The sequence below is a fragment of the Mauremys reevesii genome, linkage group 10 (genome assembly GCF_016161935.1).
Source record: "Mauremys reevesii isolate NIE-2019 linkage group 10, ASM1616193v1, whole genome shotgun sequence".
NCBI classification, from domain to species: domain Eukaryota; kingdom Metazoa; phylum Chordata; order Testudines; family Geoemydidae; genus Mauremys; species Mauremys reevesii.
The window spans coordinates 74525303-74551305 of NC_052632.1; the positions used below are offsets into that span (position 1 = coordinate 74525303).

At 52.6% G+C, this 26003-nt stretch overlaps 1 protein-coding gene across 1 annotated transcript; it reads left to right on the forward strand.

Moving 5' to 3' along the window:
* The first annotated feature begins 1798 nt into the window (after positions 1-1798).
* On the forward strand, positions 1799-20905 carry LFNG (LFNG O-fucosylpeptide 3-beta-N-acetylglucosaminyltransferase). The gene is made up of 8 exons (XM_039492213.1): positions 1799-2389; positions 14012-14060; positions 15682-15781; positions 16207-16360; positions 16711-16796; positions 17249-17414; positions 18036-18121; positions 18566-20905. Exons 1-8 carry the CDS (start codon positions 1970-1972, stop codon positions 18630-18632), a joined length of 1128 nt encoding a protein of 375 aa, XP_039348147.1. The 5' UTR covers positions 1799-1969; the 3' UTR covers positions 18633-20905.
* Positions 20906-26003: the final 5098 nt, after the last annotated feature.

The window sequence follows — 26003 nt, forward strand, 5'->3', positions numbered from 1 at the left end:
AGCTGAAAGTGGGTGGCAAGGGGATTGCTCAGACAGACAGTTTGGAAAAGACTGCATTGGTGTACCACATGCAAAGTAGAGAAGGCAATTTCTTCACGGCCTTCCCTGAGATGCCTCAACGGAATAATGTGTCTAGAAACTTTGAGAAACTATGATAATATTACATAATTCCCAAGCTCAGTTGACAAAGCTAAGTCGATTGGGCAATACAGCTGGCTCCGGGACTGATTTTCACACTTTTCCTCTGCAAATGTATAACCATTAGAGATGAGCTCCAGCAGCAACATTTGAATCTGGACTTCGAAAGCTCTATATTTCAAAGGTATTCAGATCAAGAGTTTGTTTTAGTCCATTTAAAGAGAGAATCCATTTGCAAAATTTAGATCTGGCTCCAAGTTTACATTTTTAAAACCTCCAACATTCAGGGGTGCTCAAATCTGGGGATTTGGCACATGCTCATTGCTATTACTATTATTTCAATACCAAGAAGAGTGCTAGGAACGTTACAAAACAAAGAGAAAGACATAGTCTACACCCCAAGGAGTTTACACTCTAAAGCCCTGATCCTGCAATCGGATCTGCGAGTGCAGAAAGGTGGGCTCTGCTCCACCCAGGTCGGAGATGGGGGAAGAGGGGTCTGTGAGAGTAGATCCAGGGCCGGTGCAACCATTTAGGCGACCTAGGCAGTCGCCTAGGGCGCTGGGATTTGGGGGGCGCCATTTTCTTCGGCAGCGACCTCGGCGGCCGGATCTTCGGCCACCCCAGTCGCCGCCGGCATTTAGGCAGAGGGAGCTGGGGCAGGGGAGAGCCGCCTGCAGCAAGTGGGGGGGGTGGCACGCAGGGGAACTCCCCGCCCCAGCTCACGCCTGCCCCGCCTCCTCCCCGAGCACACCGTGGCTGCTTCACTTGTCCCGCCTCCCAGGCTTGCGGCGCCAATCAGCTTAGGTGCTGCAAGCCTGGGAGGCGGGAGAAGTGAAGCAGCGATGGCGTGCTCGGGGTGCTTGTGCGCGGAGCAGGGGTGAGCTGGGGCGCCTCAGGGTGGAGGGGGGTAGCTGCTGCGGGGGGTGCAAGGTGGAAGTTTCGCCTAGGGTGCTAAACATCCTTGCACGGGCCCTGAGTAGATCTGAGGGTGGGATCAGGAGCTAGTGTTAATGCTGTGAGAAGCAGGGAAGGGATGGGGTGGGGAAGGATAAGGATTACAGCAAGAGGATGACATGGCGATTTAGGGTAAATGTTTGCATCTCTTGAGGCTACAATTGAAAGTAGTTTATTAATAATAATACTATTATCATTATGCTTATTCTCTGGCTCACTTCTTGGGGGTGTAAACACTCCTTGCATTAGGTGACACGTATGTACAAGCACTGTGCATAGGACCGGAGTTTTCTGGACCATGCCCATGAAACACTCTGCCTTAAAATGGCATTACCAGGAGAGAAAACGCTCTTGCAACAACCTCGGCGCTGGTCTGTAAACACCCACTGAGCGCAGCTCCTGCTTTGTCTCAAGAGCGGCTGTCACGGCCCAGCCTCCCAACCGGCCCGATGCATAAGGGAGAACTTGGCAATGGCCGGGCTAGTACCGTGGCGGCGCCTGCTCCCAGCCCCCGGCAGCGCGCCCACGTGGGAGACTCGCCGCCACAGCAGAACGAGCGGAGCCCTGCCCAAAGGACACCGGCTACGTTCTGAGCCCGCCCCTTTAGGGGCGGGGCCTGGGCGAGCCCCGCCCCTCCGAGGCAGCCTGGCATGGGAGTTTGGGCGGGGGGCGTGGGGAGAGGAGTTTTTAAATTGCTGCCGCCGCTGAGCAGCGGGCGGACTGGGGCAGTCGCTGCGGAGAGAGCGGGGCTACAGCGCCGGGCACGGACACCTGCCGGGACTTAGCGGGGCAGCCGAGCTGCACTGGCAGAGCCGCTTCAGTCCCGCTGCGTGCAGCCAGCGTTGCCTTGAGCCGAGTAAAGGGGGTTGGGAAGATGCTGAAGAGCTGCGGAAGGAAACTGCTCTTGTTCCTGGTCGGGTGCATGTTCACCTGCCTCTTGGTCCTGATGGCGGATCAGCAGAAGCGGCAGGTGGGGGCCCTGGGAGGAGAAGGGGGCAGGCGAGCTCTGCAGAGCTTGGCGAGCCCGGGCCAGCCGCAGCCGCAGGAGGGCGAGCCCGGCTTGGCCCCGCGAGAGGTGACGAGCTTCACCGATTACTTCAGCAAGCTGAGCCGGGGCAGGCGGGAGGCGCAGGGAGCCGGCAGCCTGGCCCCGCGCCGGGAGGGGACCCCGAGGCCGGCCCTGGAGGACATCACCGCCCAGGATGTCTTCATCGCGGTGAAGACCACCAAGAAGTTCCACAAGGCCCGGCTGGAGCTGCTGCTGGACACCTGGATCTCCCGGAACAGAGACCTGGTGAGTGGCGGGGCGCGGGGATTTGCAGCCTGCCTGCGACCGGGGCTTGTTCTCCAGCCTTCGGCAGGTGAGCTCCCCGGCCTGGGGGCAGCAGGGAGCCGTGCCAGGCCCGAGTGATCCGGCTAGTGCCTGCACGCCCAAGCGCCTCCAGCCAGAGCCTCCCGCCCTTGACCCCGGGAAGGGAAATTGAGGCACATTCCAGCAATGACCCCTCCCCCTGTTCCTCCATTGCTATTGAGCTCTACTAACAAACCTGCTGGGGGGGGGCGGGGACGGACCTCTGGGAGGATCATCTCCCCCTCCCCATGCCCGGGCTGCCAGGGAGTTAACGTGAAGCAGAGGGGGGAGAGAGAGAGCTCAGTTGTTTGAGCATTGGCCTGCTAAACCCAGGGTTGTGAGTTCAATCCTTGAAGGGGCCACTTAGGGATCTGGGGCAAAAATCAGTACTTGGTCCTGCTAGTGAAAGCAGGGGGCTGGACTTGATGACCTTTCAGGGTCCCTTCCAGTTCTATGAGATAGGTATTCAAAAAAAAAAAGTTTCACCTCTTTTCAGCAGGGGCCCTCTGCTTCCCCCAGCTGGAGGATTCAGGTGCATCCTGATGGACTCAGTGTCCCTGCACAGCTGATAGGCACAATCTGCTCTGAAACAGGGTCCTATCTTGGGCCTGGCCTCTACACACTCCAGAGCCTTTTGGTTAAAGTGCCTCTGAAGCATAGCCGCTCTGTTCTCTCAGCAGCAGGGATCTTTAATGAGACCCTGTATTCAGTGCTCAGGTGCCTGTTTATTCCTCCCCCTCTCGCTGCCTCTGCCTGCCACCCCCAGGAGACTGGGGATGAGGAGCATGAAATGCAATTTGTGTCACTGGCCTGGATTTGTCAGATGTAAAACAGGGGCTGAAGTCCAGAGCTCTTTAACATAAAGAAAAGGGGAGGGGACTGAGAGTTCTCAGGGTTGTTTAGAGACTGCTGAGGGGGACCCCGCAAACATCAAACCCCTTTCCTTCGCCTGGAGTATCCATGTCTAGGCTGTCAGCTCACTATTTAAAGAAGGAATTAAGCTGCATTTTCAGAGACGTGTCACCTTCACTAAAAGCCTGTACACAAGGCTGTCTTAGCAGTATGCATGGCGGGGAAGTAGCATTTCTGTTTCAGAGGGCTCCGTCTGGCCCATACCTCGATATGGAGCCTAAGCAGTAATAATACAGCCATGTAGCACTTTTCGCCAGTGGATCTCAAAGCACTTTACCACGGTGACTAACATTATTCCAGTCTTGCAGATAGGGAAAGTAACACACCAAGTTGCAACAGCAGAGCCAGAAATAGAACCCAGCATCTGTAGACTGTAGCACCTTGGCTATGATGCCTAAGGAGATGTCTTTCCTCTTGTGGTATCCTCTCAGAAGCCAGGCATGTACTTAGATACTTCAGTGCAAGGCCAAGTCTGAATTACGACATCATTTGCAGGGCACTGGGTAGATTTCTGGTACCCAGATACTGCAGTGGTGGGTGTGCTCAAAATGCACAGACAGAGGGAGAGATCAGCTGACCCCGGGTTCTGGGGCTGAGAGAGCTATGGAATACAGTCAGCTTGGGTGGAAATTTTGGTAACCAGAAATACTGTGGGGTTTTGTAGAGTTTAAGGCCAGAAGAGACCATTATTAGTCATTGTGTCTGGCCACCAGTATGCTCTTTGGCTGAGAGAATTCATCACCAGCCTGATCTGTTCTCCCTCTGCCCCCTGTATTTGTGAGCAGTCGTCTCACACTCTCCACCAGTGTCTTGTCCGTTATTCTAGTACTTTAAAAAAAAAAAAAAAAAGTAAATTCACTTGTTTCCTTAGGAAACTTGCTGTTGCCATTTGCTCTCCTTACTCTGGAATTATTTTGATCATCAAACAGCTTCCCAAGCAGATTATGCCTGTTCTTAACAGAATGAGACTTTCCCATTTTCTCTCGCCAATTCATCCCCTTCCATCCTCACCCATTGCCTTACGGGCTCACTCTGGGCCTGCCATGCGGTGAGGTGGACTCATGTTTCTCACTCAGGAATAATTTGCAGCCGACTTGCGGCACCACTTCCATTGGACACTTCAGTCACACATTGCTGCTGACAAGCTGTAAGGTCTCTGTGAGTGCCACTGGCTTCTATGGGAGTGGACCTGCTCCTTTACTCAGGAGATCTCAAAGGCCTGGCAGTGGCTCTGCTTCTTTCTCCCTGCCATGGTTAGTTAGTGGAAACTCTTAGCTGCTCTTTTATGTTCGTCAGCCTCTGAGAAGGGGGGTGGGCTGGAGGTGGAGAAATGCCCTGAGCACCTACGGACGATCCTGGGAATGGCTGTTCTCTTTTTCTCATGGGCTCTGGCTTTCTTCTGGCGTTTTGTTTTGTTTCGTTTGTCCGTGTGGATTCCCAGAGTCCTGAGTCTCAGCTCTCACGCTGTCCCCCTGGGCAAGCTAACAAAGCCTCTTTTCTCCCAAGCGCAGAGAAAAGGCTTCACAGCCTCTTGTGTGGTGCTTTCCATGGGAACCGGGGAGCTGGAGCTTGCGGTGTCCAGGTCAGGTTGCCTAGAGATGAGGGCCAGGAAGCCAGGGGGGCTGCAGCTCAGAGAGGTGCCCAACTGACAAGCTGCTGAGTGATGCTCTTGTACAGCACTTGAGGGAGAAGCCTTGGAGAGAGAGTTGAAGTTACTGAAAACTCCTGCAGGCGGAAGGACAGCGAGGGGGTGGGGGGAATGTGTCCCAGTCTTTCCACACTGGCCTGGCTGCGGTAACCAGGAAACTGACCCTCCATCTCAACGGGCCTGACGGCTTTTGTTGCCCCTGCACAGTTTCCTCTCTGAGACCCTCTCCTACCAAGAAGCTCTGCAACAGCAACTTCGGGGGCCCCTGGCTTCCCGAACCGTTAGTTCCTCTTTTGCTTTCGCTTATGGTCTATCTGTGCACCTTAGAGTGTAGTGTGCGGGGGGGCCCTAGAGGTGTGGGTGGTATAGTGGTGAGTTCCTGCCCTCGGGTAAGCTCTGCGCTTTTGCTGGAAGCTTCTCCTTGCGAGAGAGCTGGCTGAAGCTCAGTGCTTCATACGAACATCGCTCTGGATTAGTTAAGGGGGGTTTTCGGCTGAGGAGTTGCCTGTGCTAAAAGTCTGAGTCAGGCCTCCCTTCTCTGGGTCCTGGACCAGCTCTTTTTTGTTTTGCCAACAGCCTCCCAGCGTTCATGCTACTCTGCACCCTGGCTGCAGGGCAGGAGTGGAAATTCTTAGGGACTCGCCCAGAATCCCCTTTGGCTAATAAACACGTCTAGTTCTGCCAAAGCAGAGAGAACAACCCTCCCGGTCTGTCCGTCCATCCCCCTTTCCCCTTCTGAATCAAAATCGGAACCTTCCTCTTTGTAATTGCACTCAGGGCCATGTTTGTTTTTAAATGAATGGCTAAAGGGTTAAGTAAAATAGGGGAGAAGGGGTTAAATCTGCCAGGTGGTTCCAGTTTGGAGAGATGATAGGAAGGGGGAACTGCTATTGTGTTGTCTTCATGGGTACTCTTTGTTCAACATACAATAGCCTCGGTTTCCTGTGTTCTGTCTGATCCAAGATATTGCAATGATATCATGTGGTAGGGACCCCCCCCTCCTTTTATCTGAGCAGAGTGGATAGGCCTGGGCTTCACCCCTGCCCCCCAATCCTGCGCCTAGTCCCCTGCTCCAAATGAGCTAGCCCAGACAGGCTGTTTTTTGGAGAGAGGTTGTTCCTCCTCGCCAGCATCTTTTGAAGAGAGTTTGCAGCTGTGGCTGACTCAGCACTTCAATACTTTGCATGCAACAGAGTGGTCTGGGGAGTGTTTGCACTTAAAAAAAGCCCCAACATTGTGAACAAAATCATAAATGCAAGTTCATCCAGCCCTCCCACCCCCCGAATTCCTGCTGAGGCTGAGGAGTTGCAGTGACAGGACTGCACAAGGACCATGCTCCTGGTACAGGGCCCGGAGTGAATGTTCTCCGAGCAGCTTGGTGGGCTTGCTCCCGGGAGATGCATGGAAGAGCAACGTGATTAACTCTGTTGCAAGGATATTTTCATTTCCAGAAGTCTGGCAGATAATTGCAGGTCCTAATACTTATTCCAGCTAGTTTACTTAAGAGGAATGTGTTTACCTCCAGAGAGCACAGGCAGTTCCCAAATTTTCCTAGCACCTTGGCTAGAATCCCTGTCCTCGGGGGTAACGGCCTGCTGGGGTGTGCTGTGTGCTGACATGCTCCCAATGGGCCTTATGCATTCATGTGTACACAGCAAGTATAGCTCTGTGTCCTGTTTACACTCCAAACACAGGTGTGGGCTCTGTCCAACCCAGCAGGTGGAACTTGGCTGTCGGAGCCATGCCAAGCCAGTTCTGGCCACTCCACTGCAGTTCCCGTCCAGAGGGGAGTGACAGCTCCCTGGGTTAAGTGCACAGCTCCTCTCCCGTCAAACCTGGGCAGGTTAAAGACAAACACATATGGGGCCTGAATCGGGGAGGTGCTAAGCCCGCTGCAACACCAGCTGACGTCTACAGGAGCTGTAGATGCTCATTCCTTCTCAGGCTCAGGCCTGTATGAAGGCAGATCTCCCAGGCAGGGGTGTATTCTATGGGAGACGGTATTTGTTTTAAATGGAGGGCAGGGTTATCCTTGGACACCCGATGATCTGGGGGCGTGTAATGCTGTTAATTGCATGCCCCAAGCAATGAGGTATTTTTACTCAGACTTCAATAAAAGCACTTGAAATATAAGTCTGCGAAAGACACGTGTAGAGCGTGAAGTAGGGGGAGAGAGGGGTGGGTCCCTCATTGCACAAGGAGCTCATTGTTCAAAGGGGGATTATTAAAAATAATAGCGTTTTAAATTACAGAGAAGAGGACTCTTCCTGTTACTGAAAAGCGAAGGGGCGAGAGCGCGCGCTGCTCCTGTTTGGGGATGCCTTGTAACCTCAGGATTCACGTGCTCCTGTTGCTTAAAAAGATCATGTTCTGAGATTAGGGGTCTCTGTGCCACCCCCAGCCCCTGCAGCAGGGGAAAGTCACACTCAGACAGCTAGGCAAGAAAGAGGCCAGGGCCATCGAACTAATCATTGAAATGAGCTGGTGACTTTCTCCCCAGCTGCCTTTTTTTTTTTTTTTTTTAGCTTTGTACTTGCTGTTTGGAGCTGGGTTTGTTTGCAGTAAACATGTGCTGCAAGGGGACAAAAGCCAGGCAGGAACCTGTTCCAGCGGCTAATTCTCTCCTCCTTCCTCCCCTGAGTAGTGACTTTTCCATCTGGAGGATACAGCGATGAACTGGAACCATCCAGCCAAACCTGCTGCGATCCTCCCAGTGCCAATTTCAAAATGACACAGTTGCCACCTGACAGATCAACCAATGCGCACAGGTGTCTCCCCCCCAAAACATCCTAGGGCCAGGGAGGGCTGTCTACTTTTAGGCACTGTCCTCCAGGTTAAAGTCATTGCATTCTTTCTTGCAGGAGAGCATGGTGCTTTAGACACATAACACTGGCAAGCCCCCGCTCCAAGGACCCCAGAAACTGTATGCACCTGAGCTCTCCTTGGGTTCAATGGGAGCTGAAGGGGCGCAGCCCCTTACCAGATCAGGCCAAGCGTCACGCATGATGGAGGGGAAATGACACCAGTGCCGGGAAAGGGAGGGATGAGACTTGTGCAATGGATGGTCATAAGGTCCTTTGTGCAACATGCATCATGTTGGTTCCTGTTTTCAATTCAATTGAGGCAGGAGTGGGTGAGGAGAGGGTCAGCAGTAAGACACAGCCGTTTGTCTCCTGAGAGTGTCATCTCTGAAGGTATTTCTGGTCCGTTTTTAAGATGCAACAAAATTGAGACTCGCTCTTGGACAAAGGACAAGAGCAGAGATGGTCGGGACCAATTTTCCCTGGTTGCTAGGTGGGTGGAATAGGAGCCTTATGGCTGGATCCTGCCATCCACACTGTTAGTCACCAAGTAAGATCAGCCGGGGAGCTGTGAGCAACTGCAAGGGCTGAGCTAGGATTTCACTGCAAATAAGGGGAAGTGAGTCACTAAGAAAAGAGAAATGGAGGAAAAACCTTTCCCCCATGTGACAGTCTGGACTGGCAGTCTCTCCTTCCCCCATGCAGGGAGCTGGGCCAGGCTGGGCAGGACATGCTGTGCAGCAGCAGAACAGATAGGAGAGCACCCTGTGCTGGGAGCTGAGTTCCTCTAGCAAATCCCTGTGGTACAGAATGGGGGGGGAGGCGCACACCAGTGGCTTGATGTCTCTCTCCAAGCCCCATTATGCCGCAGTTTAAGGAACCTGGCAGGGTAAAGTGCATTGTCCTGGCCTTATTCTTCGGTGGCCGCTATTGTTGGAGAAGGATTTGGCATCCTGTGTTTCTTTAAATTGCAGCTTTTAGAACAATGAGGCTTCCTGTGTGTCCCGAGTCAGGGTCCCTGGCCAGACAATGCAGCCACTGAGCAAGCGGAGACAAGGGGACTTAAGCGTGGGGGAGAAAAGAGCGATGTAACTCCTTGCACTCCTAAAGCAGAAGTAGCTCTAACCAATGCCAAGCGAGAGACTCTGAAGGAGAGGGGAAGGGAGAGTGTTCACAGAGGCCAGAGCACCTCTGCCCGCTAACAGCAGCCTGGCCCGTGCTTTGGTCCTCCAGACATTTATGGAACTGAATCCCAGATCTAGGGAGGTGCAACTCATGACTAAGTGGAGGCCTACAGAGCCTGATTCACCTCCCATTTATACAACTGTCAGTCAGGAGTAACTTTGGTCAGGTCCAGCATTTTGCACTGAAGTCAGGGGAGTTACCGTGGGGGGAGAGGGGAATCAGGCTCAGAGCTGATAGATGCACTATGTGTGTACATGTGCACAGGCTAATCCTCGCACCTTACAGTTTACACTAAAAATCAACTATCTCCCCACCTATCACCAAAGGTTTCCTTGCAGATGCTGTGGTGAGCTCCCACTGGCTGGGACACTGGCTTTTACACAATACACTGCTGCTGTGCATTTGCTGGGATCCCCACGAAGGCTCTTCAAGTGTTAAATGAGGCTTCCCAACGAACGAAGACCATGTTGGGAGGCTCTGTCCTGGCTTTTCATTGTATCCCTCTCCTAGCAGCTTCAAAATACATGTTGAGTCTCAAGTCATCAGTGGGAATGTGCAAAGTTCTGTTATTGTGCTTTAGCAAGAGAGCTTCAGCTGTGACCTGAGCATCACAGCTGGAGATTTGGGTATCTGGGATGTGCAGAGAGAGAATAGAAAAGCTTTTAATGTAAGTTAGCAGTTGTCAGCCTCCACCCCAAACTCTGCTTTTCCTCCAGCATTTATAACGGTGTTAAATATATAAAGTGTTTTTAATGTATAAGGGGGGGTTGCACTCAGGGGCTTGCTGTGTGAAAGGAGTCACCAGTACAAAAGTCTGAGAACCCCTGATCTAAATCGAAGGGGAGTGTTAAGGATGGGGCGCTGCATCCATTGACTATCTAACCACATAGCAGATCTGAGACCGTAACTGCCTTAGAGAGGGGACTCTCCAGGCCCAAGGAGGATGAACTGTGTGGCTGAGAGGCAGCGAATCCCCAGGCTTTGTTGTAATCCTGGCAGGGAACAAACACATCCCCATCTGCCTTTCTTTTCCACTTTTCCTCTCTTCTGGTCTATTTCCTCCCTTCCATTCTCCCCAGACATCTTTCCTCCCAGCTGACCTGCCTATAGAGCCCTGTGTCCTATAGCGGATCCTGGAAACCTGCCCGTGAGGGGGGGAGGTCACAGAAACGGGAGTTCTCATCTACAAGAAATGTAGACAAGCTAATTAAAAAAAAAGAGAGAGAGAGGCTGTCATTGTTTTGGTTTTAATTGAACCTTCTGGCTGGGTTCCTGCTTTGCGGAGATGCAGGAAGAGGGTGGGAGGCGGTGAACCTGCAAAGGCGAGATAGTCCCTCTGAGGTATCATGTAGGGCTGGGTGCAGGCTCTACCCTTCCTGCCCAGGCAGCAGGGAGACAGGCGGGCAGGCTGAGTTTCCGTCCAAGGGGTCACGCAGTTCCCTGCCTGCGAGGAGTAGTGGCAGAGTGCTCCTCTGAGAGGCCGGGAGATAGTTATTGTCTCCTGTGTGTGGGAGGGGCGGCATCATCGGAATAACAACTTTCAATGCTGGCTAATAATAAACAAATGTTCACTTCAGCCTATTTATAGCAGCTGAGCTGGAGGATTAGTTGGGGGGTTATTTTTGGAGCAGGCAAAGACACAGTTGCCGGAGACATCGTTCCTGATCTAATCAAGCAAACATTTTCCTCTGCATTAAATCCCCCGTGGGCATCCTGCAAGGGATCTGGTCTCCCGCCCCCGGCTGCTGGCCCCCTTTGACACATTCCAAAGAGAGTGATTAAATGGATAGTAGGGGGAGGATGCCCACCATTGGCAGTCACCGTGACTGAGACCAAACCAACTCATCTCAGAATGCAGTCGCAGCCACAGGCCTCGCCTCTCCAGTTGGGGGTGGGTGGGGGTGTGTGTGTCTGTCTCTCTCTCTTGCCTGCCCTCTCCCTCCACGCCCCCCAGGCCAGGTGAGCGATCTCCGTTGTGCCACAGGGAGGATCAAGTCATACCGTCCCGTTCCCCAGCCCTGAACCTAGCCTGGGCCCTACCACCGCTAGTGCAGCATCCTGCTCCTGATGCTGACAGCTAGGTGATGCCTATGCCCTGCCCTCCGTGACACTCCCTCCAACTGACTGCCCCATGCCTGTTAGCCCATGTTGGGGGCGGGGGGCATTCCTCCGTGGGCCCTGTAACTGAGCAGCTAATGCCGTGAAGCCTGAGAGTTGAGCCTCCTTATTTTGCTTTGTGTGACAAACTCTTCTTAGGCATTGTAACACCACCCAGCCCTTTGTGTGAGGTTCCCCCCCATGCGGGATCCCCTTTCTTAGGGAAGGAGCAAAGCCCATGTGCACTCTTGCCCCCCCGGTCTCAGGTGCTGTCTGTCCAAGCCATCTTGTACCTTTCCTGGAAGCACTGGCACATATGCAATTGCGCGATGGCTACATGCCCCCGTTGGTAGATTGGCTTTCATGCCTCAGGTCAGCTCTGTTCTCTTAGACCAAAAAGGCCACTTGCAACCACCACCCCCAGTGAGCCCAGGGCCCAGCCCCCCCTTTCCATTCAGGAGCCCTGCAGTGTCTGCTCTTCCCAGCCACTTCCCTACCCCGGGGACCTGAGCAAACAAACTTGGCTTCCCCTCCCTCTCCCCCGAGTTAACCAGCCCAGCTGTATGCTAATGGGGGAGCAAACGCATTGCTGCTTAACTCTCCTGGACTGAGTAAAGTCAGGCAGACGCATTCAAGCTATTGTTCCCCACTCCTGGAACAAAAAAATCCCACTGTGGGGCTGGACTGACTGATGGGTGGCGACGAATTTCCAGTTCACTTGTAATTCATCGTTCCCAGGCCTCTGTCCCCCTCCAATTTCTCTTTGTCTTTCTTCCTTTGCGCTTTTGTGCGTGTCTGGTTTTTACAGCGCTTGGCAGCTGGTTGTGGTTTCTTCTCTCTCTCTGTGGCTTTGTTTGCTACACGCTGATTGATTGAGATTGCTTTCTCACCCCTCCATTGCCTCCCACCCCCCCATTCCCCCCCAAAAAAGTCCAGGGTAAACCAGTAAGATGGTCCCCTGGAGCCAGCCAACATATGCTGAGAATTAGCTATGTAAATAAGGGAGTGCGGCCAGGCAGGTGGCTCAGGTAATTGGGGGGTGTGTGTGTGGAGTTTGCCGTTGGGCACCAGTCCAAGCGGCAGTTGAAGGCGATTCAGTTACCTGGGAAGCTGGCTGAGTGCAGGGGTGGAGGTGCACCCCGCTCTGCACACACACGAGCACACAGACAGGTGCAGGGAGCTGCATTGATCAAGGCTGACACCCTGGTCCCAGCAAGCTGGGCGAAGCCGGGCTCGTGCCAGAGCTAAGCAGCTGCTGCCACCTGACCTCCAGCTCAATAAACAAAGGCTCTGAGACAGGCGTGGAGGCCGCAGAAGGGGGGGGGGTGCTAGCTCAGGGTGCTGGGACAGAGCCAAGTGGGTGCATGCTGTTGACACAGGTGTGGGATGAAGCCAGCAGGCTGCCTCTGCACACCATGGACAAGCAGTGCAAACACACCTGCTTATAGCCATGCAGTGGCCCGTGCACACAGTATTTAGCAGAGCCAGGTGGGCTGACCAGGGCAAGCCTTTGGAAAGACACAGTTCCACTCATGAGCCTCAGGGCCTGAGCCAGCACTGACGTCAGTGACAGAACCCCTCTGGTTTCAATGGGAGCAAGAGTGGCTCCTTAGCATGTTGTCTCTAAGCGAGGCCACAGCTCAGTTGCATCTCATTACATGTGACTGTAGGTCCCTCCACTCAGCCCCACATCCCTCTCCACCCCACATCTATCTGGTGCAATCCCACTGGTGCTTATTCACAGCATATGCTGTAGCTCAACAGCAGGATCATGGAAAACTCAATACAATTAAAGAAACTGAGGCCTCCGCTGCGTTCTTAGGTTGTGCCCCTTGCCCTGTGGCTTTGTGCTGAAGGCCCATGTTGTTACACACTTGGGCCCTGGCAGTGAAATGATGTTCCAGAGATGTGGGCAGACACGCGTGGTAAAACCCAAGTAACTGTGACTGCAGCTCAAAACGGGGGGTGGGGGGGACGACACACCTCCACCGCAGAGGAGGTTGGGAAGCAGGCGGTGCAGACACTGTTTCCATTTTCTCTCCCCTGAGGCAAGGGGAGCTTTAACCCTTTGCTTCCCTGTCAGGCCTTCTGTGCTGTTTATTTTTTTTACGGGGTGTGTGGCGGGGGGCAGAGATGGGGATTAAAATGAAGACACTTGGCTCCCTGCAGAGGAAGGCGCAGCGGGTGTGCATCTCACCCAGCTACTTTGAAGGGGAAACACCTGCTTTCAGGGTGAAACCGTAGGCACCTTTCCCTCTTGTCAGGGAGACGTTTGCTGTGTGTGTGTTTCAGTGAGATCCTTCAAATCCTTCCGTTTTCCAAAATTTCCTCCAGTCCAGCAATCCCAGCGCACAGCCCTGGTACCCACCCTCTTCCCCACTTCCAATGAGTGTATTGATTGTTATCCTCGCTCTGTGATGGGCTGTGATCAGTATGGTCATTAGGCTGAGATTTTTAACCCAATAGCTTCCTTAAAGAGAAGCAGAGACGGGCTGGAGCCACAGAGCTCAGAGCTGGTCTCCAAACTGCCTCCAAGTTCAGGGGTGCTTGGATCTAGGGTTAAGCTTTGGGCCTTAAGAAGAAATGAGTGACAAGCACCCACTCCCCCGACCCCTTGATGGGTATTGAATGGTTCAGCCTCTAGTGCAGCTAAGACAGAACCATTACAAAAAGCTTGATCAACACCCCCTTCCAGCAGGCCTTGATTGTGCTGAAGTCACTTTCTGCCCTTTCCGACCCCGCAGTTAGGGCGGTTGGGCAATAGCCGTGGTCAGTAGCTGGCCCTTTTCCTCCAGCAGCACCTGCTGCCTGGAAGTCTTTGGAAAATGGAATGCAGCAGACGTAGATTCCCCCAAGGGAAAGGCACGAAGCTGCAGGCCTGCGGTCATGTCAATTCTAATGACGTGTTATCGTCTCTTTCAGACCTTCATCTTCACCGATGGGGAGGATGAGGAACTGAAGAAACGCACAGGTGAGTCCACCAGTCCCATGCTGGTCTCCTTTCTGGCTGGCGCGAGCCTGGTAGAAGTTTAGGCACCTCAGTGGGCTCTTTGAATCCAGCAGTAAGCGCAAGATGAACGTGTCGTTGCTCTCTGAGGCTGGAGTAGTTCTGCCTCCCAAGTTACTTCCCTCCCTCCCGCTCCATGATTTCAGGAACGAGAGGACTAAACCATCTGGGGGGTGGGATGGGGGGAGCTTTAGATGGTAGAAAACTTTTCTTAAATAGTTAAAAGAGGCCAACTTTTGCTCTTGGGCTGGAATTTTCAGAGCTGGCACCAGATTTTTGAAACAGCATTTAGGTGCAAAACAGGCAGCCGGATTTTCAAGCCAGCTGAGCAATTTGGGCGCAGATCTGTTCTGAAAAAGCTGGTCACAAAGGGAGCTGGTGGGTGCTGAGCACCTGTGGCTGTCTGGCCCTCTGTTACATCAGTGTGACACCACTGAAATCATTGGCTGTCCCCTTTACTAATTCACAGTACCCCGATTTGTGCCCTTTGGCCTGGTCTTACTCCAAGCCAGGACTCAGGAGGTGGCTTTCAAGGCTGGGGCAGAAATTGAATGCGGTGGTGGCGCCCCCTTGAGGATCTCAGAGTGAGGAGAATGCTGCTCTGAGAACGAGGCGGCTTGTTTCAGTGGTGGCCTCTGGGGAAGATACCCAGCTGAGATTCCCCTGTCAGAGATAATGGAGGTCACAAACGACAGTGCCATCATCCCTTCCCCGACCTGCCCTTGGTAAAGCGCTCAGTGCAGCCATCTGCCCTGCAGCGGTTTGATCCTGTGCCTCCCTTCTGAGGCAGGGGAGAGCAGCAAGGTGCCTTTCTAGGGATTTTTCCCATCAGAGCGCTGTGATTAACTGGAACCCAAGTAGCTTTCACCAGCGGGCGGGAAAGGGACTTACTCAGTGAGTGTTTATTCAGCAGCCCCTCCCCTCGAGTCTGGGGCAGGCCCTCCCTATTCTTCTGATGTAAATGATTCCCTTTCAGGCCCTGAATCAATTCCCTTTGAGATGGCCCAGCAAATAACAGGTGGCCGGTGCTGGGAAAATGCAGCATGAATAGGCCAGGATTCTGGCTAACAGACCTTAGCAGAGGGGCTAGAGGATCCAGTTCACAGGCTCCACCCGCCCCCTTTCTGGGGGCTGAGTGCACAGCCCTGCAATGCAGGGATGTGGTGGCCAAATGTGTGCTTAGCACGGGTAGTGCTGAGATAGGCCGATCCCTTCTCCTTCTCGTGACTCGGCAACACCCCTTTGTAAGAACTCTTAAGCTCACTTTATCTCACGCAGCCTTGGAAACAATTCCCTTTGCTCCTAGGACGCTCTCTCTTGGCCAGCTACAGAGAGGATAACAGGACTGTCTTCCCTTCCCTTCCCTTGTACGGGCGAGGAAAGTAGCTGCCCCTGCTGCTGCCTGTGAACCCTGCACTCAGTGAGGGGGCAGTTCCCTGCCACCTCTGCTTCCTGGGCAGCCTTGGCTGGTGGACAGGCAGTTTCGTTCGTTCAAGCAGCTTGATTGTGGTTTTGGAGCGAGCGAGAGACTCATCGGACTGACTGTCCTGTCCCTTTTCTCTCCCCCACCCTCTTCCCACCGCAGCCAATGTCATCAACACCAACTGTTCCGCTGCCCACAGCCGCCAGGCTTTGTCTTGCAAGATGGCCGTGGAGTACGACAAGTTCATCGAGTCCGGGAGAAAGTAAGAAGGAAATTAATGTCCAGAGAAAGACAGCGAGCGAGAGAGTGCGTGTTGGGTGTGTCCGTATGCATGTCAGTTTGTACACACGTGAGACCACATGTGTGGCCAGGTGAAAGTGCTGGGAATGCGGGGGAGGACTCAAGCTGCAGAGCCTTCTGGTGACCAGCTACAATGTGGCTGCCTGATTCTTTCAGTTTCCATGGACAGGCCTTGCCCCAGGATGCGCTAGTGACTGGTGCAGGGGGTTAGGAGCGGGTTCTGCTTGCGTGGCCTTGATTAAATCACTCAGACTCTCTGCACCTTATTTTCCCTGTGCTGAATGGGGATAACAGCTACCTACGGTTGCGTTGTAAAGCACTCTGCTGGAAGGAGCTCTGGGAGTGCTGACTATTACCGGACTAACTGGGTTGCTTCTGTTGCTCCAGGTGGTTTTGCCATGTGGATGATGATAACTATGTGAATGTCCGGACCCTGGTGAAGTTGCTGTCTGGCTACCCCCACACACAGGACATCTACATCGGCAAACCTAGTCTGGACCGACCCATTCAAGCCACAGAGCGGATCAGTGAGAACAAGATGGTAAGAGAGTAGGACAGTGGGTTTACTTGGGCTAACAGGAGGCAAAAGTCCATTGGCCAACTGAGCCCAAAGTGGGGGGTTTCCAGCTTTCACTGAGCTGGTGATATGTTGAAAAATGTCCATCTCCATTCCGAAATGATGACTTTAACAGGGACCCACTCCTCAGCACCAGGCTTGGATGTGCCTCCTGTGTGCAGATGGAGATTTGGGTCAGTTTAACCCACCCAGGAGCAGTCGAGACAATTGGGAGAATTCTCTTTGTGTTGCCTAAGTTAGTAAGAAGTCCACGAGGAGACAGGGAAAAGGACTGGTCTTAAGCCTCACTGTTTTGCTTCCTGTCTTTTTCGCAGCATCCTGTTCATTTCTGGTTTGCCACTGGGGGAGCAGGTTTCTGTATTAGTCGCGGGCTGGCGCTGAAGATGAGCCCATGGGCGAGGTAAGGGAATCAGCACTTGGCACTGATGTTTCATAAAACTTCTAGGAAGTCCTGGATTACCTCTGTGCAGGTCACGATGGGGGAGGACACAGGAGATCAGAGATCACTGGTGACTTGAAATTCAACTGCATCCTGAAGTCCAACTCTTTGTGGACTTCGTTGATTCCATCCCAACATCTAGTGGACTGAAGTCCACATCATCCGACTGGGTGTTCAGAAGAGACCCACAAAGAAGTTAGGAGGGAGACTAAATTGCTCTAGTCCTAAAGACATTTCTCTCTGTAAGCCAGGGTTGAGGTCATTTGAAAGGGCAGAGAGGCTGAATTCCTCCCACCCCTGCCCCATCAGGAGGTAGGGCATCTCCAACTCCGGGTTGAGACCCATTGGCGCAGCGTTGAGGATAGTTAACTCAGTGCAGGGTGAACTCACGTGCTCCCTTCTGTCTCCTACAGTGGGGGTCATTTCATGAGCACAGCAGAGAAGATCCGCCTGCCAGATGACTGCACCATCGGGTACATCATAGAGTCCGTGCTAGGAGTGAAGCTTATCCGGAGTAATCTCTTCCACTCCCACCTGGAGAACCTCCACCAGGTGCCCAAGACAGAGATTCACAAACAGGTAAACCTGGCCGCATCCAAGAAGCACTTTAGAGTTAGTGCAAAGGCCAGGGAAGGGCCACATAGTCAGATCCTAGAGCCCTGGTAATGGTCACAGGTAGAACAGGAGAGCGGGGCTATTTCTGTTCTCCCCCTTCCTGCATGGGCACAGGACCAGGATAGCTGTGTGCAATGAGCAGCAGGCCCCTTATCCCAGTGCACAATGGGCCAGGAACTTAGGAAATTACTCTTGAGAACCTGGGATTGAACCCAAAGTGACACCACCTCAGCAGGAAGGAGGCTCCAAACCCCTGGGTTATCTCTGCTAGAGCTCTCCTAGTGCTGTAAACGAGACAGCGACCTCGCTACTGGACCGTATCACAGTGCCTGAGTGCCTTGCAGTCATTACTGTATTTCCCTCCTACCCTGCCTGTGAGGCAGGGCAAGGCCGTTACCCCATTGTACGGATAGGACACAGAGACTCAGTGACTTGCCCGAGGTCACACAGGAAGTCTGTGGCAGAGCACGATCTGGAACCCAGGTCTCCAAGGTCCTGGCTAGTGCCCTAATCACTGGGCCATGCTGCCCCTCTGTCAAGAGCAGCGTCTTGCCCTAGCAACACCTTCACCTTTGTGCTCTCCAGGTGACGCTGAGCTATGGCATGTTTGAAAACAAGAGGAATTCCATCCACATGAAGGGAGCTTTCTCCGCTGATGAGGATCCATCCAGGTGAGCTGCATCTTCCTCAGACCCCCACATTCATGTGCAACCAGATGTGTTCCTCCTTTTACCCCCGTACAACGAGGAAGCCTGGGCTTTAAAGACAGGCAAAGAGCGATTGAAATGACCCTCAGGCAATCAGGAGGTGGGACTGCAGCACTTGTAGACGTACCTGAGCTAGCTGTAAGCTGCCTGCCTAGGGCCCTGGGTCCATACCCACATGGCCACCACCCATGCTGGTGCAGCTTCGCTGCGATTGTTACTCAAGCTAGCTTTGCTGTAGTGCGGGTTTGTCTACACGTGCTGCAGTCCCACTTCGGAGCTGCAGTGTAGACAGACCCTCAAAGAACTAGCCTTCGCCCGGCTGCTGCATGCAGCTATGGGAAAGAGGTGTAAGTGTTGTGAGCAGGTCTTGGCTCGGGTGCTGATCGCTGGTGTTTCCCTCTCTTGCAGGTTCCGCTCCATTCACTGCTTGCTGTACCCAGACACGCCATGGTGCCCCCCGAATGTGGTGTACTAGGAGACGCTTGTCCCCGTCAACCTCGTCCCAAGTTTCCCTGGTATCCGAAGGGCTTGTGGGACCTGTATGTGTGCATGTGATTTCCCTGCTGCGAGGCGAATGGTTATTATTGCTGTGATAATGCACAGTGTGTGTGGTTTATAGGCTGCTGTGCGGCCCCTCATCTCCCCTGCAGGCGGAGAGAGCAGATTTTTGTGGTGCTGTCTGCTGCCTCCTCTGACAGGCCGGGGGTAGGTGGGAAAGGCTCGGCCCTGAGCACTTACACGTGTGGCCCAGGGTCCAGGCTGGCTTGTGAAGGGTAAGTGTCCTGAACACCAGCCTGCGTGGCTCTACATGTTGCTTTGCAGTGTTTGCAATTCTCATAGAATGTATGTGGAATAAGTGTGTGCCCTGGGCCAGCTCTTTACTGCCATGGCGTTCTTTTTCCCCTGGAATTTTACTTTTAAATGTTCTCTCTATCCCATTCTGCCCAACCCTCGCTCCCTTCTCTTCCCGCTTCCCAGAAAGCCAAGCTGCTTTATTCCACTACCTACCCACCCCATTCACTTGCCTCCCCCAACCCTTCGGCTCCGGATACTGTTTCAGATGAAGGTTCATTGATAATAGTTGTGGCGGGAGGGGGGGTTTAATACCTCCCTTCTGCTCCCCTTTCTTGCCTCCCTCCAATGCTGGGGGGAGCAGGGGAAGTTTGCTGGCTCCAGGGGCAGTTCTCTGGACACACTGGATCTGAGTCCAGGAAATGCCCTGGAGGAATTTTGTACTTTGTTGTGTTTCGAGCTGGACTCTCAGAATCCCAGCTCACTGTAGCACTGAAGGGAGACAGGCTGGGGGAAGGGGAGCAAGGAGAGGGATTGGTGGTGGAAGCCGAGAATCAATGTTGACTCTGTTCACTGGAGTTCCCTATGCCTCACTGAAATATTTTCAGTACTATAAAGCTATGCAGTATTTATATAGGATAATTTAAAGACATTTATAAAGGGGGTGGGGGAGGGTTGCAAAGAGATGCATACATGCTGTGTCCATGTTTATGCTATATTTATATGGAGACATAACGTCTCCCTTCAGTGCAAAGTCTCTGCCCACTTACCCTTGCCTCTGGAGCATCTTCGCGGAGGGGGAAAAGTGCTACAAATGTTTTGTCCCTAACACTAGTGTCCATCAGGGCCAATTATTAACATACATACAATGCACTGTGTATACCAATGAATACTTCAGGTTCAGTGGAGCGAAAACATTCAGGCTGGGTCTGTCCGGGGGCATTAGATGCTCATGCAGATGGGGAATAAAGAGTACTGGGAGGATTGCCACTAAGGGTCCAATTTGGGTGCCCCACTGGTGCAATTCCACTGGCTACAATGGAGTTAGTCCCGTCGGTATTGTGAGATCAGCATTAGCCCCTGAATGCATAAGTCTCTGCCACAGCTATTGGTCCCATTCACCACTGAGCTCGAGGGGAGGAGAGAAGTTGGGCAAGCAGCTATCAAGAAACACCCCTTTCTCCCAAGCACCATTTCTGGGCTGGCCCAGTAGCTAGGGGCCTGGTGGAGACTCAAGATAGATGCTGGATCATGGTCGCTGGCCTGCTGAACGCAATGGGAGTCAGAAGCCTGAATCCCTGTGAGGATCTGGGCCTTAGTGCTGTGGGAAAAGGAGCGCCTTGCGCTGCTCAACAGTGCCCCCTCTGGTCAATGGAGGATCCGCAGCTGAAGGGAGACAACTGTAGTTTGCTGCATAACCTGCTCCAGTGGACAGACACTCCTGGCTGTGCAAATCCCCTGCTCCTGCACTAACATTGACCTAAAGCTTCCTCGCCCAGGGGGTGAGGGCTAATTGTGCTCTGCATGGATATGTGGGCAGAGGCAGAACTGTATGTTTCCAATGAGAGGCTGAGTGAAAATGGCCCATAATGGGTGCGTCTGTAAATATCTTATTGCGACAGTAATTTTTTTTACTGTGCTGTTTTTTTTAATTGAGAATGATCTAGGGTTGAAATTTTTTTATACATTTTCTGTGGATCGGAAAAAAAAACAAAATCTTCTGAGAAATCTGTTTGAAAATGAAATTGAAATGTCTTATAACGCTCACTTACCTTAATTTATGTGTTCCAGTATCTGGAACGTCACTCTCTGCTTTTCATAACTAGTATGTGTTTAAAAGAAATAGATTGGAAAAGAAATGACGTGTTCTCAGGGAATTAAACCTGATAGTTACCATGGAAACCCTGTGGTAACCATCATTCTTTGCTTTCAATAAAGCAGCTTATTTGCTGATCACTGGCACATGGTTATTGTCTCTAGTTTGAACTGCATCCTGAGTATTTGGCATCACTCCCATACAAAGACGTACCGCAAACCATTTCCTGCATAAAGGTCCTCAAGGATGGCTCGGGCCGAAGGTTTTGCAGCCCATACCCCTCCGACACGATAGACCAACAACAAACTCCCAACAAGGCTGTTCCGTGAACATGCCCCACAGGCTGCAGTAGCTAACCTGAGCCAGCGTCGCATTCTCTCCACCCTGGACCTACGTCCGACTCTCAAGAGGAGGCTTGTCTAATGGAGCCCTCTTCCAAAAGCCTGCACCTGCAGTGACTGCAAAAAATACAGGGAGATTCCTATGCAGCCATCATCACTCAGGGGGCAGGTTTGCCGGTCCCTTTTCCCCACGGGGGCCGTGCAAACTCTAGCACTAATCTTACATTTAAGAGCCTCAAAACTAGGCCAGTCTGCAGGGGTGTGCATGGAAATTTGTTTGACTGCCTTTGCAGGGGCATATTCTGTGGCCCTGGGGCCGGGAAGCTCTCTCTGCTCACTGCCTGCCATGGCCCTGCAGTCGGAGGAGTACTGTGGCCCCACTGATTATGGGGGAGGCCCATGGTCCTGCTTCCCTCCTCCCCACACCTCCATGCACGTTCCTGCCGGTCAGTGTACCACCAGCAAGCAGGCACAGCCCTACACCCCTTTTTGGTAGGGGGCTTGCTGCAGAGCTGCTAACCCCTGGTACTTCACCCTAATGAACAAGGGCAGGCGGAAAGCTCCTGCTCTCTGGGAACACGCACTTGGACTCCCCAATAACCCCGGAGCCTACATCACGTTAGCCAACAACCCTCTGTTTAAAAAAAGCTCTCTCGAGCTTCTGAGCTGTAGTGTCCTCGCGCCCCCAACCCCCCAGCTTGGTTCCATCAGCGACGTCTCACACACACACATCCCAGTAGTAAGAAACAATCATTTGTTAACCCTGGGCCCAGAGTGAAACTTCCCCATGCCCGCCCTGCCCCCAAACCCCAGACGGGCTTGTGATGCGAGTGTCAAACTTTTCATCTGACACAGTCAATTCCAGTTTCACTTGAATTTCTTGCGTATCCTGGGGTGTATTTTTAAGCTGCAAACCGAACAGGAAGTTAGCATGTGTCAAAGCAAAAAAAACACCCAAACAAACAAAAAAAGCACTCTGGTGGCTGGTGCTGGGTGTGCTTTGGCACTTGCTTTCTGCGCCCGCTCCTCCGTTATCACACGTCCCACAAGCCTGCCTTCCGAGCAATGAGTCACCCAGCACCAACTGCAAGCGGGCACAGCACTACCCACCCACAGGGAGAAAAAAGGTCAAGTGAAACAGACTTCAGAAGCACTATTGGAACATGAATCACATTCGAGAGCATCAAAATGATCCCCCAGGGCGGGTGCAGCAAGTTCTTCCTGAGCCATTCACTAGTTCCAGGCTCCGGAAAGGCCCATGCCATCCTTGGGAAATGATACCAGGCTATATTTGCCTGCGTATTTTCCTATTGCTCGCTCTGTTGTGGTTTCATCAGGGCTCAACACATAAGAACATTGGCCCAGACTCTGCTGGGAAACTAAAGTGCAGTAGCTCACATGAAAAGCTTGCAATGCCTCAGTGACCCAAATCAGTATTGATGTGGCTGGCAGCGCCGTCAGCAGTGAGGTTTGGGCATTTGCCATCTGAAGAAATTTTTTCATTGGCTGGGGGTTAATACAGACTTTGGAATCAATCTAGCTAGCCAGATTCAACAGCCCAGCGTGCCAGCTTCTTAGCTCAGGGGTACATACTGCAGAAGCTACATTGCACGCCCACCAAAAACTGCTTAGGTGTAAATTTCAATCAGCCAGAAATAGCAAGCAGAAGAGCAAGACTAAGCAATTCAATATGCTTTAAAACTTCCAGCGGATCCTGCCAGTGTGATTTAGACAGGCCACACTCACCGTGCCAGTCACTAACTCAACTCTGTGTGGTTTGTATTCAACGTCTGGCACATCTCTCTGGGCCTCGTTCTTTTCTCCGTGCTGCTGCTATTACAAATCATGTCTCCATCAGTGTACATGGGGCAGAGGTGTCACCTCTCCAGGGCTGTGTTTGAGGCTTCAAGGAGGGTGTGCAGTGAGACTAGACTCAGTTGTGAAATGTTGCATCTTGTGGCCCTGTGCACCCCCCCCCCCCACCTTAAGTGGCTGGCTTAGACAGGCCTCAGGTCTTCAGTCTCCCCGGGCATGTCCCTGTGTAAATGCTTGGGTGCAGCAAAAGACACACACGCACACGTGCGCTCTCTCTCTCTCAGGGAGCTAGCAGACCAGTTGCATGAATGGTCTTGAGATCTACCTGCAGCACGCAGGCATGGACCAGAGAGACTCATGCATCACTGATCTCCTTCCCCAATTGCCAAAGCCCGGGGGCGGGGGAGGGGAGAGAGAGAGAGTGAGTGTGTGTGTCCCCCGCAGCAAACATGCTGGTTTGCAGAGATTAGCGTGCAGGATGCGCCTTCATCGCAAAAAAATGCCACTCAGGGGCAAAGTCATGATGTAGGCTTTGCATCACCCCTGTGTTGAAGGTTTATTTGGTGCACAGTCAGAAAATAAGGCAAAGCAACTCCCACTGGTACCTGGCATGGTGCATCAAGCCAGTTACAAAGCTCAGCGTCCTTACATCCTAGTCTCCTGGCAGGGTAAAGCGTCACAGGGCATAATGCAGTGTGAAAAGGCTGGGAAAAACAGGATGGGCACAAGCACTTGCGCGGGGGGGGGGGGGAGAGCTTTAAAAATGCAGCAAAATCCCTTAGCAAGCCACCCTTCTCCGAACATGCATCTTCTCCCTATACCTGCACATTCAGAGCTGCACAAAGAACACATACATTCATATGTTCATACAGACATGCTAGTCATGACAGCCATGAAAATCTGTTCAATTTTCTGACTAGACCTATGTTCCTAAGTGTCTGCCCCAGGCTTTCTGCAGGCATAAGAGAAAAGCCTGCAGTTTTAAAATACTTGACTTGTGTGTCTGCCCCAACCACTTTCATCTGGTCCCCTGTTCTCTTCTGCCGGACATCCTGTTTACGCTAACTGGCTCAACGGAGACAGAAAGATTTTGGCTCTGATAACGTGTACCTTTTGGACACATGCATGTGTTCGGGGTGGGTGGCTGGGAACTTGGCTAAAAGAGGCTCCATTCTGTTGGAACGCCTGCTATGAGGCCACTGCTGTGGCCAAGCAACTATATGGCGCCATAACCGCAACAGGACTTCCTCATTCACTCTGTGGCTGAGCTCAGACAGCGCACTGAGGAACTTAAAATGGGCTTTACTGAGGTTCGTGGGTGGCCGGTGACTCGGCAGTTCCTCCCCTTGGGCCCGAGGCCCCGTCCCTCCCCGGAGCCTTGAGCACCTCCATCATGGCCCCCCAGCACCGGGCAGCATGATCACAGCACCCCCGCCGCCCTGGTGTTCGGGATTGCCAGCACCAGGCTGCAGCACCCCCACCCCACCCAATGCGCCTGGCAGCGTGTCAGCCGCCGAGTCCCTGCAGGCCACCCAACCCAGCCAGCCTGGGCCAGGGTAAAGCGCTCTGAACTGCAGGAGGGGACCTGGATGGGGGCGGGGGGTATAGTGGGGGGAGGAGGGGTGATGATACCCGCTGCTCATGCTGAGGTTGGAAATAACAGCATTGGAGTAGGAAAGCTTAGTAACAAAGGAAATTGGGCAAATAAATTATCTGCTTAATTTTTGTCTCTTTGCAATTAGGGGTTTACTAGTCACCCCTGACTTTTGGTAACTAATTCCTTTCTGGCCCATTGCTCACATGCTGTTTATTGTGCATATGTGATATCTGAGCTGTGCTCGTTATCTTTGATTGGGGACTTGTTGTCATTCCCTGATGGGGCGAGCGTAACTCTCAGTTACATCAGCTTGCTGGTGCAAATATTTGCAAGTACAAGAAAAAAAAATCACTTTAGTACGTGTATTCTCACACATTTACTTAGAAATTCCTGTTTCCACAGCCATTCTGGCCCATAAACTTGGGCCCTAGACTATTCTTGGGAAATGAACACAAAATGGCCCATGCAATGAAAGGAAATGCATTTTCAAAGGCACACCGGTATGTATGCTTCCAAAGCAATCCCTGGTGCTATGGAAACCAGAACACAGGCAACCCAGGCCGTCAAAGTACCTAGTCAAACCCAATGTAGGCTGGTCATCAGCACCTGAACAGACACTCATTATTCTCCACCTTTGTGCTGCATGGGAAGGGAGACAAGCGCATACACATATGCACAGTGCAAAGCTTCCACACCACAACCACCCCCCATCCATACAGGTGCCACTAAACTCATTTCTGTTGCAACCTAAGGATGAGTTGACTTCAGAACCGGGGTTGTTAACGATGAGTGCGGCGTGGAGCAGAGAGGAAAGCCGTTCCATAACACTGCTGCCTTTCTCAAGGTAAGTAGTTACGTAGACCTTTTGATCCCCCTCTGTGTTGTGCACAGAGCCGGCGGGGGGGGTTGGACCGTGATCTCATTGCTGACTCTTCAAGCAGGAATGAGAGGGCTGCCAGGAACAGTAAACTGAGAACAATCTGAACTATGTTTTGCACTGTACAGCAATCAGATTACATGCAACGTTACTGGACCAGCCCTGTAGCCAAAGGTGAAAGCCCACTGAGCCCCTCACCTGGTACGCTCCCTCCCCTGGAGGCACTCCCCAAAGCCCTGCAGACAGGGTCTCACGGGGTCCCACAGTTCCCCTTCCTTGCCCCGTCACATGCACATTTTAGCCTAGTGCCTTTGAAGGGCTCCTTTTGTTCGGTTCAAGGGGGACTGGCGGGAAGGCTTGTCACTGCTGCTGCTTACCCAAGTAGGGGGCTGACTAGCCATGCGAGGCTTTCCGCTCCCTCTCAGCCACTGCTGGTATACAGAGCGAGGGGGCTTGGCTGATGAATCAAATCCAGGCTTTCCCATGTCTGCACAGAGCACACATTCCCACCAGCCTCTCCAACTTCCTCTTTCATGCCCCCCCCCAATTCCTTTTAGGTGGGAACAATTCCCCCCCTTGAATTTTAAGTGTACCCTGACATTCACTGG